This window comes from Perca flavescens, chromosome 5 (genome assembly GCF_004354835.1).
Source record: "Perca flavescens isolate YP-PL-M2 chromosome 5, PFLA_1.0, whole genome shotgun sequence".
Lineage (NCBI taxonomy): Eukaryota > Metazoa > Chordata > Actinopteri > Perciformes > Percidae > Perca > Perca flavescens.
In genome coordinates this window covers 37,669,404-37,684,820 of record NC_041335.1, presented here as the reverse complement: position 1 = coordinate 37,684,820, position 15,417 = coordinate 37,669,404, and the positions used below count along the sequence as shown (strand labels likewise).

At 40.8% G+C, this 15,417-nt stretch overlaps 1 protein-coding gene across 1 annotated transcript in view; it reads left to right on the top strand.

Moving 5' to 3' along the window:
* LOC114556385 (probable E3 ubiquitin-protein ligase HECTD4) overlaps positions 1-15,417 on the top strand; it is a 106,589-nt gene that overhangs the window by 38,065 nt on the left and 53,107 nt on the right. The window contains 10 exon segments of the mRNA XM_028579312.1: positions 3,201-3,354; positions 4,615-4,718; positions 4,992-5,190; positions 6,047-6,166; positions 6,368-6,472; positions 8,043-8,061; positions 8,064-8,205; positions 10,274-10,519; positions 11,076-11,268; positions 13,770-13,874. Of these exon segments, the coding sequence (XP_028435113.1) occupies positions 3,201-3,354; positions 4,615-4,718; positions 4,992-5,190; positions 6,047-6,166; positions 6,368-6,472; positions 8,043-8,061; positions 8,064-8,205; positions 10,274-10,519; positions 11,076-11,268; positions 13,770-13,874 (1,387 nt within the window).

The following is a 15,417-nucleotide window of genomic DNA, read 5'->3' as shown; positions in this document are numbered from 1 at the left end:
TAAAGACGGAAAGCTCCTCAAGCTTAGTTCCATATAAATGCACGGATTATTCGTTGTTTTGTCGTGGGTGAAAAACAATAATTACCTTGTAGTTGAAAAAGGAGCCTCTTATAAGAATTTCCTCCTATGGAGTCCGTTCATTTGCATTCGGAGATCGACTCTTTGACTGGCGAGATGGCGGTGAGCGGAAAAACCAACAGCTACAGTGAGTTGTCATTTCTTTTTAATAAACTCTGTGAACACAACCAATGTTCTCAACGCTTTCGTTAAGGTGTAGAGCCCCTGGTGAGACTTGGAGCAAACTCTCATGTTGTGTTGAGCCTTCTTAGTGCTTTAAAAATAGTGATTTTGATGCTATACTAGTAGTGCCCCTAGCTCTCCGATTCAAAAGGCCATTTGACAAAAACAAAAATACGGTAAATCCTAAAAGTGGCGCTTCCGTCTAGGCCTGTCACGATAACAAATTTTGCTGGACGATAAATTGTCCCAGAAATTATTGCGATAAACGATAATATTGTCGTTTCATCTGATATAATGATAATGACATAATAATAATAATAATAATAATAATAATGCAAGTACACCTTTTCAAAGATCAATAAACTTTTATTTCTAAAGAATATTTAACACTGGAACTGGAAGAGATTTTAAATATCCACAATAAATCAACAAAACTACCATTATATAAAATAATAAATAAAATGGACCCTCAGTCTGCTAACAAAAAATGCACCGGAATAAAAACCAAACACAACCAAAAACAATAAATAAAATGAAAATGTTTCTGGCCGCGATAATGTCCATATATAAATGGTCAAGCTCATTTTTATTTGTCATGCGATTAATTAATTTATTGCGTATTGCGACAGGCCTATTTCAGTCCTAATTATGCTTTTAAACGAAAGTTTGACTTGTGTACATTCACAAAAAGACCCTTGGTTTTATTTTGGCGAGAGTTAAGCAATTTTACCGAAATCGCTTTACTTAGTGCAAAATCCACACAAAAGAAAACTTGCACGAATAACCAATCAGGCCAGCAACATAATTGTCTCCCCCGAAACCCCACCAACAGAACTTCACACCCGGTCAGTACTCCGGAAAGCCACTATAATCACACAGGATCCCACCCACCCCCTTCATCTATTAGCACGGAAAAACGTATACAAAAAAATAGGACTGTCAAACAATTATTTTTTTCTTAATCGTGATTAATCGCTGAATTTCTATAGTTAATCGCATGTTTTATCACATGATTAAAATTCTGTTATTTTGCATTTCAGAACTGTTTTTAAGTACATATTAACAATGGAAAGCAATTCCTACCAGTGTATCTTGATTGGCAATCAAATGAGTGCAAAGAAAGTTACTTTATGAACTTGACTTTAAGATTTGTATTTGTTTAATATTTATTTACTTTAAACTAAAACCGGGACATGGAAGTAGTTCTATACAATTTATTTTGTAGATTAGGGTGAATCTGTGTGTTGTAGCATTGTTTTGCCATTGAGAACAAGCTAGCGTGCTAGCGCTAGCATGCTAACGGTTAGCCCCCTAGGCCCCTTGTCTCGGCTAGTGACGTAGAAAGCCGTGCAGATTTTGACCAGCTCACCAGGAGACTAAAGGCAGGACACATTCAGAAACCGTATCTCACTCAGAACAGCATGGATGGCTTTTTTCAAAGTGTGTATGCGTGTGGAAGCACCACAGACACAAAATAACACCCCAAATCCCTGAAAAAGTGATTTTTCTTTACATAATATGGGCACTTTAAGGTAAATTATGTGTCAAACTGTTGTCCATTAAATGTTGTGATGCTGCAGAGACGTCACAGCCTTCAAATCCTACCCTATAGACTAAAGTAAACCTCTTTGTTTGCTACAGATCCTCACAAAAATCACACTATAATCATTTATATTTGAATAATTTTCAATGAAAATGATGATAATGATACACAAATGATCATTCCCTTCAATATGAAGTGAATCATATCACAATAGCAATATCAGTCAAAGTAAGCACAATTCGATCTTTTCTTCATATGGTGCAGCCCTACTTCTGGATAGCTTTTTAAAATCTACTAGCCCCTAATTTTATTATAACGCATGAGCAGACTTTTGAAGTTCATCTGTGGTGTCAACTGTGTTAGCGTAAAACCGTAATGGAACTGACAGAAATAAAAACCAGACATGATGTTCTCTGAATTTGTCCCTAATGCACGTTTTCACCGTGAAACGAGATTGAACTAAACCCTGGCTGATGCTGCCGCTTCCTTCCAAAGAATAAAAGAGTGCAGGAGAAATCGTTCCTGGACGCGGTTTTAAAATCAACAATCAATGGTCTCATTTCAAGTCGTGTTTGCTTAGGGCTGGAACTAACTCATTTTTTTTATTGTCGATTTAATCTATGGATTATTTCTTGGATGAATGGATGAGTTGTTTGGTCTCTAAAATGGTGAAAAAATGTAGATCAGTGTTTCCCAAAAAGCCCAAGATGACGTTCTCAAATGTCTCGTTTTGTCCGCAATTCAAAGACATTCAGTTTACTGTCACAGAGGAGAGAAGACACTAGAACAATATTCTCATTTAACAAGCTGACATCAGGGAAGTTTTACTTAAAAAAAAAAAAAAAGACTCAAACCGATTAAACGATTATCAAAGTGGTATGAAATAATATTAATAATTTACTCTACCAATCGATTAATCTTTGCAGCTCTAAACACTCTATATACTGTCTAGTCTATATCCACGACGTTCCACTTCCGGGATTGCTCCGTTGCCGCCAGAAATTCCGCCAGATGTCCCTAATTTTTCTCCGTGTTGGTGTTCTAACCTCCGGTGGATTTCTGAGGACTATGGTTAACTGCTCCTCAGATCTCTGCAGAGTAAATCCGCACAGCTAGCTAGACTATCTGTTCAATCTGAGTTTTCTGTTGTGCGACTAAAACTACTTTTGAACGTACACATGTTCCACCAAAACAAGTTCCTTCCCGAGGCTATTTAGCAGAGGCACCGTGGCTCCGCCCGGAGCTCAGCGCCACCCAAGACGGTTGTGATTGGTTTAAAGAAATGCCAATGAACCAGTTTTTCTCCCGTCCACAAATGCTGTGTGGACTGGACAGACCTTCCTCCGCAGCGCTGTGGAGGAAGGTCCGGCAATGCGGGACTATAAACACCTTAACATTAATGTTTGTTTTTTTTCAGGTTGAAAGGCCTGGAACAGATTACAAAGGCCACTATGCTTGGGCACCTGCTGCCCGTGTTGCTGACCTCTCTGATGCACCCCAACCTGCAGACCCTCACGCTTGCCGACGCCCTCATGCCTCAGCTGGTGCAGCTGGTCCTCTACACCAGCCAGGTTGGAGTCTTGCCGGTCCAAAAGGCGATTCTTGCATTTAAAAAACAACACGTTTTCCAGACAATTGGTTTGAAAACTATTCATGAAATTTTCTATAAAATTACAATCCGAAAGATTTAAGGAATTGTGGTCAAAATGGCTCAGGTGCATTACCCCACAGAGACCAGAGCTGCTTTAATCACCTTGCTAAATTGCCGTTTAGCTGAACTACTGAGGAGACTGTAATGTGTAGTAGATTATCATAAATCAATCTGTATGTGACACCTTTTGTTCAGATGTTTATAGTTGATTAAGGTGAAATGAAAAGGAGAACTACGGATGCAAGGAAAGCTTTTTTGTGACCTGGCTTAATACAATTGTCTGAGTGATATTGTATTATTATGTACTTGTAGTGAATCTACATTGGAAGAATTGTATGTACTTTAATTGTCTTTTGAATCTTTAGCTATGTTCGACCTTCCTGATTTAAAAAAAAAAAAAAAAAAAAAAAAAAAAAAAAAAAGTCGTGAACCTAGTAGAAAATAGGGATCGACCAATATGGATTTTTTTAGTGCCGATAGCGTGTTTTTTTTCTTTCTTCTTTTCATCTGCCTTAGCTGATGACCAATACGGGCTGCTGATTTTCTTGAACCGATGTTTGAAGCCGATACTGCTTTTGCTCCCTCAATTTACATCATAAAAATGTAAACTCTGCCACACTGGATTTGTTTTCGTAATCTGCTCTGCCATTTCTTTAAAAATTATAAACAAAAACACAGATCAGTGTCACTTCTGCGATCGTCTTACATTCATATCACCCAAATTATGTGTGAAATGTGCATCATATGGACGGGTGCACTACATATGGTTAACTGTGCAAGGGTAAAAGGCTTTCATCAACATCTACAACACAGCCTTGATGATGCGTTGCTTGCTGACATATAAGACAAAATGTCCTTTGTCAACACATTTAAATAATTTAAGAAAACAATAAACCTGAAAAGTAGCCATTGCAATAAAGTGCTTGATTTGTAATTGAATACTGCCATGGTGCTGGAAGCCTGCCTGCTGTCTTCCAGCACCAGTACTCTGCTAGTGGGGGAGGGGCAGTGCAGCGTCTCCAGCAACACAGAACTGCTTGTGGACGCCGGTCTGTAAATAATGGCCGAAAAAATCGGCGAACGCAGCAGCCACATATTGGCCGCCCGATAAAATCGATCTATCGCTAGTAGAAAAAGCAGTCATCGTTAAAGTATTTATTTCCACTCTCTTATTTTCCAGACCGCCCTGCTACTAAAGACTCAGTCTCCCCTTTTCACCGAAGAGCCTCCACCTATGGGTGGCTTTCTAGAGCCGGGGGCGAAGGCATGTGCTGCTGATGACAAGTATGTCTTCTGAAGGTCCACTATAAGAATGTTGAAAACGAATTTGCAGATGTGTTGTTCTAAATCTGTTAATTTATCACAGGCCTTGGTACATCTTGTAACTAAATGTAAGGATACTGTCTGTCTGAGTATAAGTGATTAAAAACTTTAATGAAAAGAAGAATTAATTCACAAAGAATCCCTTTGATTATATATTGGATCACTTTGCTGCATTTGAGTTAGTAAAATCTTGTCTGCCATAAGCTCAGTTTTCTTTTGTATCCTTGATATCAGAATTCTTGACGAACGCGAGGAGCCCGGTTTCCTGACTGGGCTGAAGATCCCCGCCCCATGGGCTGCTGGGAAGACCGTAGAGACGGTGCACCCTGTGAGGGACAATTACAAGTTCAAGGAGACGGTACACATCCCAGGAGCCCGCTGCCTGTACCTTCGCTTTGATTCTCGCTGCTCCTCACAGTACGACTATGACAAGGTACTGACTCTCGCAGACACTTATGGCGCTTACCCACTGCTGGCTTGCAGATTTAGTACCGCGTCATGCGAGCGTGGCCTTTATCTAGAGCTGGGGGATATGGAAAAAATCTAATATAAAATATTTTTGACCAAATATGTTGATATTGCAGCAATGTTGTAAGGTTGACTATTGGTGCTTTCATAAAATATTAATACAATGAGAGCTTTGATTAATAATCACCAATAATGTGGATACAATGACTAAGTGGGTAAAGGCAAATAACAGAACCGCTAGTAAGTAGCTGCACAATATAAGGAAAATATGCCATATGCAATAACGTTGAATATCGCAGTAAAGATAATACTTACTACATCATTACTATACTTATACTTGCGATAAAGAAACAGATATTAAAGTGTACTTACGTTTGCGGCTTTGAATATTCTGCTAAAGTACAACAAATGTGTTTTTGAACTTAAAACAAATGCAAGGAAATAATTTCCAGTGTTTCCAGAGTGTCTTTTACGATATTTTGCAGCCTTTCGCTATGGGTTTATTGTGCCCGTTGATATCGCAGGGACGATAAAAAAGGATGTATTGTGCAGCTAGTAAGTCTAGTAAGTTTTTAGAAAATGATGTCCCTTTTACTGTACTGCAGCCTTTAAAACCAGGAAAAGAGTCTTGTGTCTTATTACGATATCCATAATGTAAGAAGATATCTAGCCTTGTATGTCAATGTCCATATAATATCAACATATTGCCGAGCCATACCTTCATTGCTTGTTGCTCTTACAAACATTGTGTGCTATTTCTCAGGCATTGCAAAGCACTGGTTGGGGATACTTGACACTAAATGTTTTCTCTGATGTTTCAGCTGGTTATCTACGCCGGTCCCAACACCAACAGTCGCAAAGTAACAGAGTATGGAGGGAACACTCTGGGATATGGCAGTCGCAGTGTCTTGGGGACAGGCTGGCCCAAAGACCTTGTCAAGGTAAAAGAAGCACACAGTGTTTTTCCAGCATAAAGACATTTTTGGCACCCCCCCGAAAAGGGTTTTAGCCAGCAAAATTTCCTGGGGCAAGACCCCCAGACCCAATGCTTAATGTGTCCCCCCACAAAGGTAAATTCTGAGCCACAAAAAACTGGTGCACATACAGTCTTGAAAAGCAAATTTTTTTCCGTCCTATTTCAGGTTGAAGGAGACACTGTGACATTTTCCTTTGAGATGAGGAGTGGACGTGAACACAACACCCCCGATAAAGCCATGTGGGGGTTCTCCTGCACTGTCAGAGCTCAGGTAAAAAGTGGAAGCACTGGCACGTCCCAAACATCTGTATCTACTAGGTGTGTCACGATTATGTTTTTATATTTAAAATCAATCGAAATGAGCTTTTGATTTCAAACTAAAATCAAGAGCAGGATTGGCGATTCCCCCAGGATTATTTTCTCTCTTTCCAGCCCCGTCTACTCGCATGCACATCTGAAGAAAACAACAACAGATGCAGTGTAGCTTACCGGCTGGTGGCATGCAGCTAAAGACACAGGGTAACGTTAGCTTACGGGCTGGTTGTATGCAGCTAAAGACGCAGGGTAACGTTAGCTTACCGGCTGGTGGTATGCAGCTAAAGACGCAGGGTAACGTTAGCTTACGGGCTGGTGGTATGCAGCTAAAGACGCAGGGTAACGTTAGCTTACCAGCTGGTAGCATGCAGCTAAAGACACAGGGTAACGTTAGCTTACGGGCTGGTGGTATGCAGCTAAAAACACAGGGTAACGTTAGCTTACCGGCTGGTAGCATGCAGCTAAAGACGCAGGGTAACGTTATCTTACAGGCTGGTGGTATGCAGCTAAAGACACAGGGTAACGTTAGCTTACCGGCTGGTAGCATGCAGCTAAAGACACAGGGTAATGTTAGTTTACGGGCTGGTGGTGTGTCCATTCTTTCCTTACCATCAAACAGTTCTTTCACAGACAAGCTTAAAAGGGAGCAAACTCTTTCATTCACACTGAATGAAACAGCAACTCACCTCTCATTAGATCTGTATCCTGTTTGTGACGGCAATTGATATCTGGGAAATGTCTGGAAAGGAGATGGAGACTGAACAAATGCTGAGTACAATGAGTTCAGACTAATGCAGCTTTATTCACACAACAAACAAACATACTTTCATGAAAGAGAGAACAGTTGACATGCACCAAATGTATATGCCAAGGTTTCTCCTAGAAAGGAACATAACCATGTGTACACCCTCCTAAGAGCATGCACCCATAGTGTCTTTACGAACATCAGAATAACTCCTCCTTTATACTTTTTTGTCCTCACACGCTTCAAGCTATCTATTTCAGTGGAACAGTTTACTCTTAAACTACACCTTTTATGGCACGTGCTCCTAATAGATTCCCACATTCCTGGCTCCAATTCCTCTGTGTTAAAGTTGTACCCAAACTCATAATAGATTCTACACATTCTTGTGGGTGAAGGTTGTCCCCAGACTAACCTTCTTGTGTAGTACCCTACATACAAGATATAAAATACATTTGAAACATGTAGGCTGAAATATCCAACCTATCAAAAACCAACGACGAAAGTTAAGTCTGTGGGCTCCGACGGGGCTCTAAGAAACTTAAATTGTTGTTGTAGAAAGTACCCTCCTGTTATCTTTCGGCTCTTATTGTGACATTGCCGTCCCTGTTAAAAATTGTTAAATCGAGAATTGAATCGAATCGCAACCTTGAAACGGAAAGTCAGGTTGACTCGCTATTTGAATCGTGACACCGCTGGTATTTTCTTGTTGTATAATCATACTGGCGGTCAGTGTGGAACATGAAGAACAACCGCTTATTCTGAAGATGCTTTTTGTTTTCAGGAGTCATCCGAGGATGTCTCCGAGGCCTTCCGTTCCTGGCAGACCTCGCCCTTGGCCTGTCCGTGCTGGCTTGCTCGATGCTCCGCATTCTTTATAACGGACCGGAGGTGACACGAGAGGAGGAAGCCTGCCACGATCTGCTCTGCTCAAAACTGCTGCAAAGGTGACGCAGCTCAAAGAAAATACATCAAAATGTCTCCCAGTGATATTGATTGCCCCTGTGATAAATTATAGTAGAATTGGTACAGAATATTTAGTGGCACATAGTTGAACATAGCAAAACTGAATGGTGTCATCCAAACCATAATTTAACATAACCATAAACTATTTCGGCATTATATCAAGGATTGAACACAAACATTCAACTACTGGGTGGTGATGGCGCAGTGGATATGACACATGCCTTTGGTGTGGGAGAGCTGGGTTCAGTTCCCACTGCGATACATCAACCAATGTGTCCCTGAGCAAGACACTTAATGCTAAACTCGATTGAGTTCTTTCTCCTATTTCACCCCGATATATTTTACATGTCATTTAGCTGATGCTTTTATCCAAAGCAACTTACAGTTGCTATATATGTCAGGGGACACTCTGAAGCAACTAGGGGTTAAAATGTGGAGGACACATCATTCGGCTACCAATTCATAAATCCAGAGGGAATACTAATGGGAGAATTTAAATCACCATAAATGAAAAGCAAGCAGCTGCACAGTCCTCAGAATTGTTGGCCAGAGTTAGCGTCCGATGATATGGACCATTCTCATTCTCAAAAAAAGAATTGTATATTGGGAAATGTTAAGTAAGGAGTTGCAACAAACACTAGGATATGACATTCTTAAAAGTTGTTTTGTGCTTTATCTGTGTAAATTCTCTGAAGAAAATTTTATTTGCTAGTGATTACTATTTGATCATAATACTGACAGTAGCTTGCAAAATGCCGCGGTAAGGAAACGCAACCAACAAAGAGCCAATGGCTAACAATTGTGGAAGAAATCTTTTTGATGGAAAGATTGACACACACTGAGGCTACAAAAAGCACAACTGGACAGAAAATGGAGAAAATAGACTCCATACAAGACTCAAAAAGGACGACACTGGACTAGAACAACAGTTAAAGTGCTCATATTATGCTTTTTGGTTTTTCCGCTTTCCTTTATCGTGTTTTATATCTTTTTGTGCATGTTATAGGTTTACAAAGTGAAAAAGCCCAAAGGGACTTACCATCTCCAACAGAAAACACTGTTCACTAACTGCTCCAAACAGCTCTATTGTAGTCCAGCCTTTACTTCAGAGACAAACGTGGTCACTTTGTAACACACGTTATAATGCTCACCTAGCTGCTAGCATGGCACGGCTTCATACTGTGCAACTGACAAGCTAGCATTGCTTATTTAGCTACTGCGCATGTGCATCTCCCAACAAAGATTGAACAGAAGTGAGATGTCTCACTCTGTAGCTAAAACGGAGAGCTCAACACACAGGGTGAAAAGAGGAGCTGCAGCAGTGTGCAGTACAACAAAAAAATTAAACCATGTAAACCTATTCTGATATAACCTCTAAATGCAATTATGAAGCTGAAAATGAGCATAATATGAGCACTTTAATAGAAATATTACTCTCCCAAGGCGGTAAAAATGTGAAGGCACTTCCCGAGCAGATTTCTTTTTGCTTTGTTTGTTCAGGTTTCTGCGGTGTCTTTAAAAAGTCTAAATTTCAAAATTTTAGGCCTTGAGGTCTTATATTTGCTGAAATTTTGTGTTCTAGGTTTTCTTCCTACGTCCATGCAACGCTTCCTCTAATGCTCTTTTTTTATCTATTTATTCCGTCATGTTGTAGTTCTTTCTTTCGCTAGTCCAAATATAATTTTGCTATATTATGACTACAAATGAGACCAACATGCAGCTTATATTGCAGCCAATCAGCTCTCATGTTATTGAGTCTCTTTTGGATTGCTCCACAGACATGAAACCGATTTGATTCTTCAGCTTTGGGGAAGTACAAGTTCAGCGATACTTAGGCTTGAAAAACTTTTTAAATTGTGTTCATAATGCTCCGATAAAAGGTCTTTAAAAGTCTTAACTTTGACTTGGTGTAACCTGCAGAAACTCTGTTGTTAATGTTTGAGGGTTTGTTATTTTGTTGTCAAATTTAATATCAAATATTTAAGTGGGAAAAAAAGAACATAGCAATAACCGCTGGCAGCCAGATGACAGGCTTTGTTCTTTCTGTAGGTGTCAGTGGCAGGTGGAAGCCAACGGTGCGATCTCTCCCGCCCTCACGCCCAGCCCGTCACCTCTGCCGCTCACTATCGAAGAGGACCGGGAGTTCACCTACCCCTCCGACGTGCTCATCCCGCCCCCGGGCCTCATGCCGGGGACCTACTTTGACTTGCCTCGTATCCGCCTCCCTCCAGGCATCATGGGAAGGCTGCGAGAGGTGTCTGGAAGGGCTCGACCGCAATTCCGTCCTAGCATCAAGTAAGCCGGTCACATTGTCACAGTACAGAGGGTACGCATGTGACTTCACTGTTCAAGGAAAACACAAAACAGACCAAAGACTAGAGAGAGGGGAAGCAACATTAAGCAACAAAACGATGAAAAGGTTAAACAAATCAACAGTGAAAACACTAGGGCTGCTCTCTCTTAGTCGATTAGTCGACTAATCGGTCGTTTTGGTCTTAGTCAACTTAGATTTCTTTAGTCCATTTGTCGTGTTTGATGCTTTTTTTTTCATGCTGAATGACTTATTTCCAAGAAACGTACGAGCACATCTCTGGTAAACACAAGAATTAAAGTGCCGCTTTTGCACGACTCTTTGCAGAGAAACTCAGATTTACAGATCTGTCGATTAAATCAACTAATCGATTAGTCGATACAAATGAATGAGATTTAGTCGACTAAGAATTTCTTCAATCGAGCGCAGCCCTAGAAAACACCTTGAACTGTGACATTACTTTTCCCCTTGAGCAAACCCTAAAATTAAAGTAAAACTGTATAGTTTTCTCATCCAAGCATCACTGTTTTTGTCCTTAAGGGACGTGATCAGGCCCGACGTTATGGAGGAGGTTATAGTGTCGTGTGTCATAAAACATCTGAGCCTGATGGACGCCCTGCAGTCGCTCGTCAACTACCAGTACCGCGAGGACCACGCCGAGGAGTACGACCTGGTCTGTAAGATCATGGTGGAGACCTTCAAGAAGATCAACTCGATGGAGCGTCAGCTGCAGGTGAGCCTCTGTCGCACAGCAAGGCTTTTTGTTTTTCTTTCAGTTTATCGTTTTTTAACCCGTGTGTTGTGTTCAGGTCAAATTTGACCCATTTTCTAAATTGTCTATATCAGAAATATGAGTTTCTTTTTAACTTTCTGATTTTAATTAACCAAAAATAAAACCCAAAGGATGATTCCATGCAACGCGCTTAGCAAATACAGCAAAAGATTGCATTTACATTTATTTTAGCATTTGAAAAAGAAATTTAAACGTTTTGAAACCGTATCCCAACTGAACGTTGACATATAGCAGTCTGTGATTATCCTTCCTTTAATATTAGTCAAAATAATTCATAATTTCAGCTTTTTTTTAACTCAAGGATTAGGTATAATTTCTTATAAATGAGGTTTATTGACCATGCATTCCAAAAATAAGTGTAAAACTAGTAATAAGTTGGTGGTTAGTGGTCTTCATACATGGTCATACATACATGGTAGGTGTGAAATGAAAGCGAAACGAGGGGAAACCGCTCCCAAGTTTAAACACTCAACTGATTCGGACCAAAGCAAACTCACTAAAGGTGTGAAAATGCCCTAAAGTCCGGTTCACTTTAGGTGAAAGCGCGATCCAACCCAAATACAGGAAGTGAACCAAAAGGACCATTTACCGTATTTTCCGGACTATAAGTCGCACTTTTTTTCCTACTTTGGCTGGTCCTGCGACTTATAGTCAGGTGCGACTTTTATATCAAAATATATATAATTTAACATGTTTTTACATTTTAATTCATACTGAGGGAGGGGCTCGTTCACGGTGCAGTTACGTCTCCACGCCTTTTAATACATCCATGCTCCACGCCCTGGTAGCTAGTTGTTCTGTGTGCTATTGTGTAGTTCAATAACTGTTAATGTGTTACGTTAACATACCGGACACCTACCGTATTCAGCGTATTGTTCTGTGTGCTATTGTGTAGTTCAATAACTCTTGTATTTATAATCTAAATAAATGCGATTTATAGTCCGGTGCGACTTATATATATATTTTTTACTTCATGACGCATTTTTTGACTGAGGCGACTTATACTCCGGAGCGACTTATAGTCCGAAAAATATGGTACTAGCCTGCAGTTTCGACCTTGCACACAATTTACGGACTTATATACGATTTATGGGATGATAACTTTCAAAAATATCAATTATGACCATACATCGTCGTGTCTCTCTCTCTCTCTCTCTCTCTCTCTCTCTCTCTCTCTCTCTCTCTCTCTCCCTCTCCTTCATTTGCTGTCTGTCAGCTGCTCATATTGTTTGCCTTCTTCTAAACTAACTCAAATCATTGGGGTTCCACTTGAATCGTTTACTGAAAACGCAGCACTAAAAAGGAACAAGGTATTATGCAGGATTGTAGTCATCCTGCATACAATCTCTTCTCCCACCTTCCATCAGGTAGACATTTGCAGAGCACCCATAGTTTTTACCTCCAGGTAATAAATAAGGTTATTGGACGATTGCACAACAGGAAGGAGGGCTGTGGTCTAAACTTATTCACTTATGTATATAGTGTTTGGATATTCCTAGATGTTTTTAAATGCTATTATGTTTTTAAAATTGTTATTATTGGCTGGTGCTGAGAGAGTGCCAAGGCACGTTGTATTTCATTGCTGTGGTACTTCGTACTAATATGCATATAACAATAAACTTGAACTATTAAGAATGCCAAAACAAAACCAAAAGACCCAAGACGTCGTAAATGTGGTGTTACCGGAAGTGTGGCCGAGTTTCACTCCCATATAATGTCCAACAGGCCAGCGGCCGTTTTGTTTACAATGTTTGGTGTGTTTCACAAAGTGCAGTTTGAACGCTAACGTGCAACAATGCTACAACTTCACCCTCGAATCGCACCGACTAAACCGAACTACAGGTGGTTCTCCGTGGTCCTGCTGCGCGCCCTGCTATGCCCTGTTACAACTGCTACTCTCTGTAGTGCCCTGCTACCTCCTGCTGCATCCTACTACGCCATGCTATACCCTGCTACGCCCTGCTACGTCCTGTGACATCCTGCAGTGCCCTGCTATGCCATGAACTACTACAACTACTATTTCTAGTCACTGATCCAGTATCTTTATCGTGACTATTATTGCCACTGTTCATCACGCCCCCAACTGGCACCGTCAGACACCTCCTACCCAGAGTCTGGGTCTGTCCCGGGTTTCTTCCTGAGAAGGAGTTTTTCCTCGCCACTGTTGCACTGAATGCTTGCTCTTGGGGGAATTCCTAGAATTGTTGGGTCTTTGTAAATTTTAGAGTGTGGTCTAGACCTACTCTATCTGTAAAGTGTCTTGAGATAACTCTTGTTATGAATTGATACTATAAATGAAATTGAATTGAATTGAAAACGCCCTTATATTTAAACCAACCGAATGGGTTATCACTTAAAATAAGGTTGAGGCTGAACAGATCTGAGCTTAGATTAGAAAACGAGTCTTACATTGTGTCTAATTGTCCCTGTGTTGCTTTCAGAGTGTCGCAGAACTGGAGCAGAAGTGGCAGAATGAGGTGGACGAGGCCCAGCAGGGAAAGCTGGAGAACAACACTCCTTTCTTTCACGACTACCACTTCTTTGAGGTACCCGGCTCCGCACACATTTTGACCATTTATTTATGTCCACATAAAGGAAAGTAGTACAGGGACACAAATATTACAGATGCAGTACAATACAAGACACAACTCATGGACCAGTGGCACGCAGCATATTTTCACAATATCACTCAACAAGCACAAAACTCACATCACAAGGATGTAAGTAGCACAATACTCAGTTCTTAAGGGTATAAATAGCAGCGTCTCCGCCATATGTGGCGGCTGCCAATAATAGCAGATATGGCGCAGTACCTTGCAAGACGTTTTGCCCTCTTTTTGTCCATCCCAAGTTGTTGCAGCCCTCTTACTACCAGCCTGTGTGTGTTTCCTAGGCTACCAAATATGAAAACTAGTAGTGTGCACCTATAGCCCAGCTCTGAGATGGTGTTTAGGAGTGGTTGGTATTTAACTACCTTGGTGTAGAAAGACTCCTCCATGCTGGAATCAAAGCTGCAGCCCACCTCTAAAACATGCACCTCCCTGGACTCCTCGTTGATAATAACTACATCTGGTGTGTTGGCCACCAGGTGTAAGAGAGTACTAGGATTACTACTGCAATGGGGGAACATGGATGGTTTTACCTGATGATGTTTGAACATTCTTACTGAGGGAGGGAAGTGGTTTGATATGTCTTTCACTATGAGATCTACTATTCTGTCATGACGTGCTATGTACATACCTTTGTAGGCATGGCAGCCATTTAGGATGTGAGACAGAGTTTCAGTGATATGTTCTGAGGTATGGTGCAAGCAATGAGGGACCTGGGTTGTGGGAAACCAGATGGAGAGGTTGAGTCTGGTAGGGAGGACTTGTAATCTGGCTTTTACTGTGAATGTGAGAATGTCCTCATTGAGTGCAGAATTCTTGAGAAATGAGTGGGACACAGAGTGATCAACAGAGGGAAGACACACACACACACACACACACACACACACACGCACACACACACACACACACACACACACACACACACACACACACACACACACACACACGATTAACATTTTCCTCTAGAGCAGGGGTGTCAAACTCATTTTCACTAAGGGCCACACTGGAAAATGAAAATCACTTCAAATGCCAGACGTGTATTGTTTATTGACATGCTGTTATTGAGAAAATTATAAGATCTTTGACTGTATTACTGCATGTCGCTTTTTTTTTTACGTTGGTCACATTTTTCGTCATTTTTGTTGCCTCCTCCGACACTTGCCGCCTTTTTTAGATATATTGTTTTTGCAGTTTTGTTGACGTAAAGCCCTACTTAAAGGACAATTCTGGGGCGAAATGAACCTAGGGGTTAATAACCGTGTGTACCGAGTCAAGCATGTTTTCATGCTAATCGAATGTGTTTCTAGCTTGAAACAAGATGGCGCAAACGGGTGATTAGCTTCTAAAGCTAGCCTTCGGGGCAGAGGGTAAAGTAAAAATAAATCGCTATTTCTACACCACTAACGAGGCTCAAAATAGCACCACACTTCTGCGGTAGCATAATGAGGGTCCTTAAATATTTTAATAAACTGTCTGTACA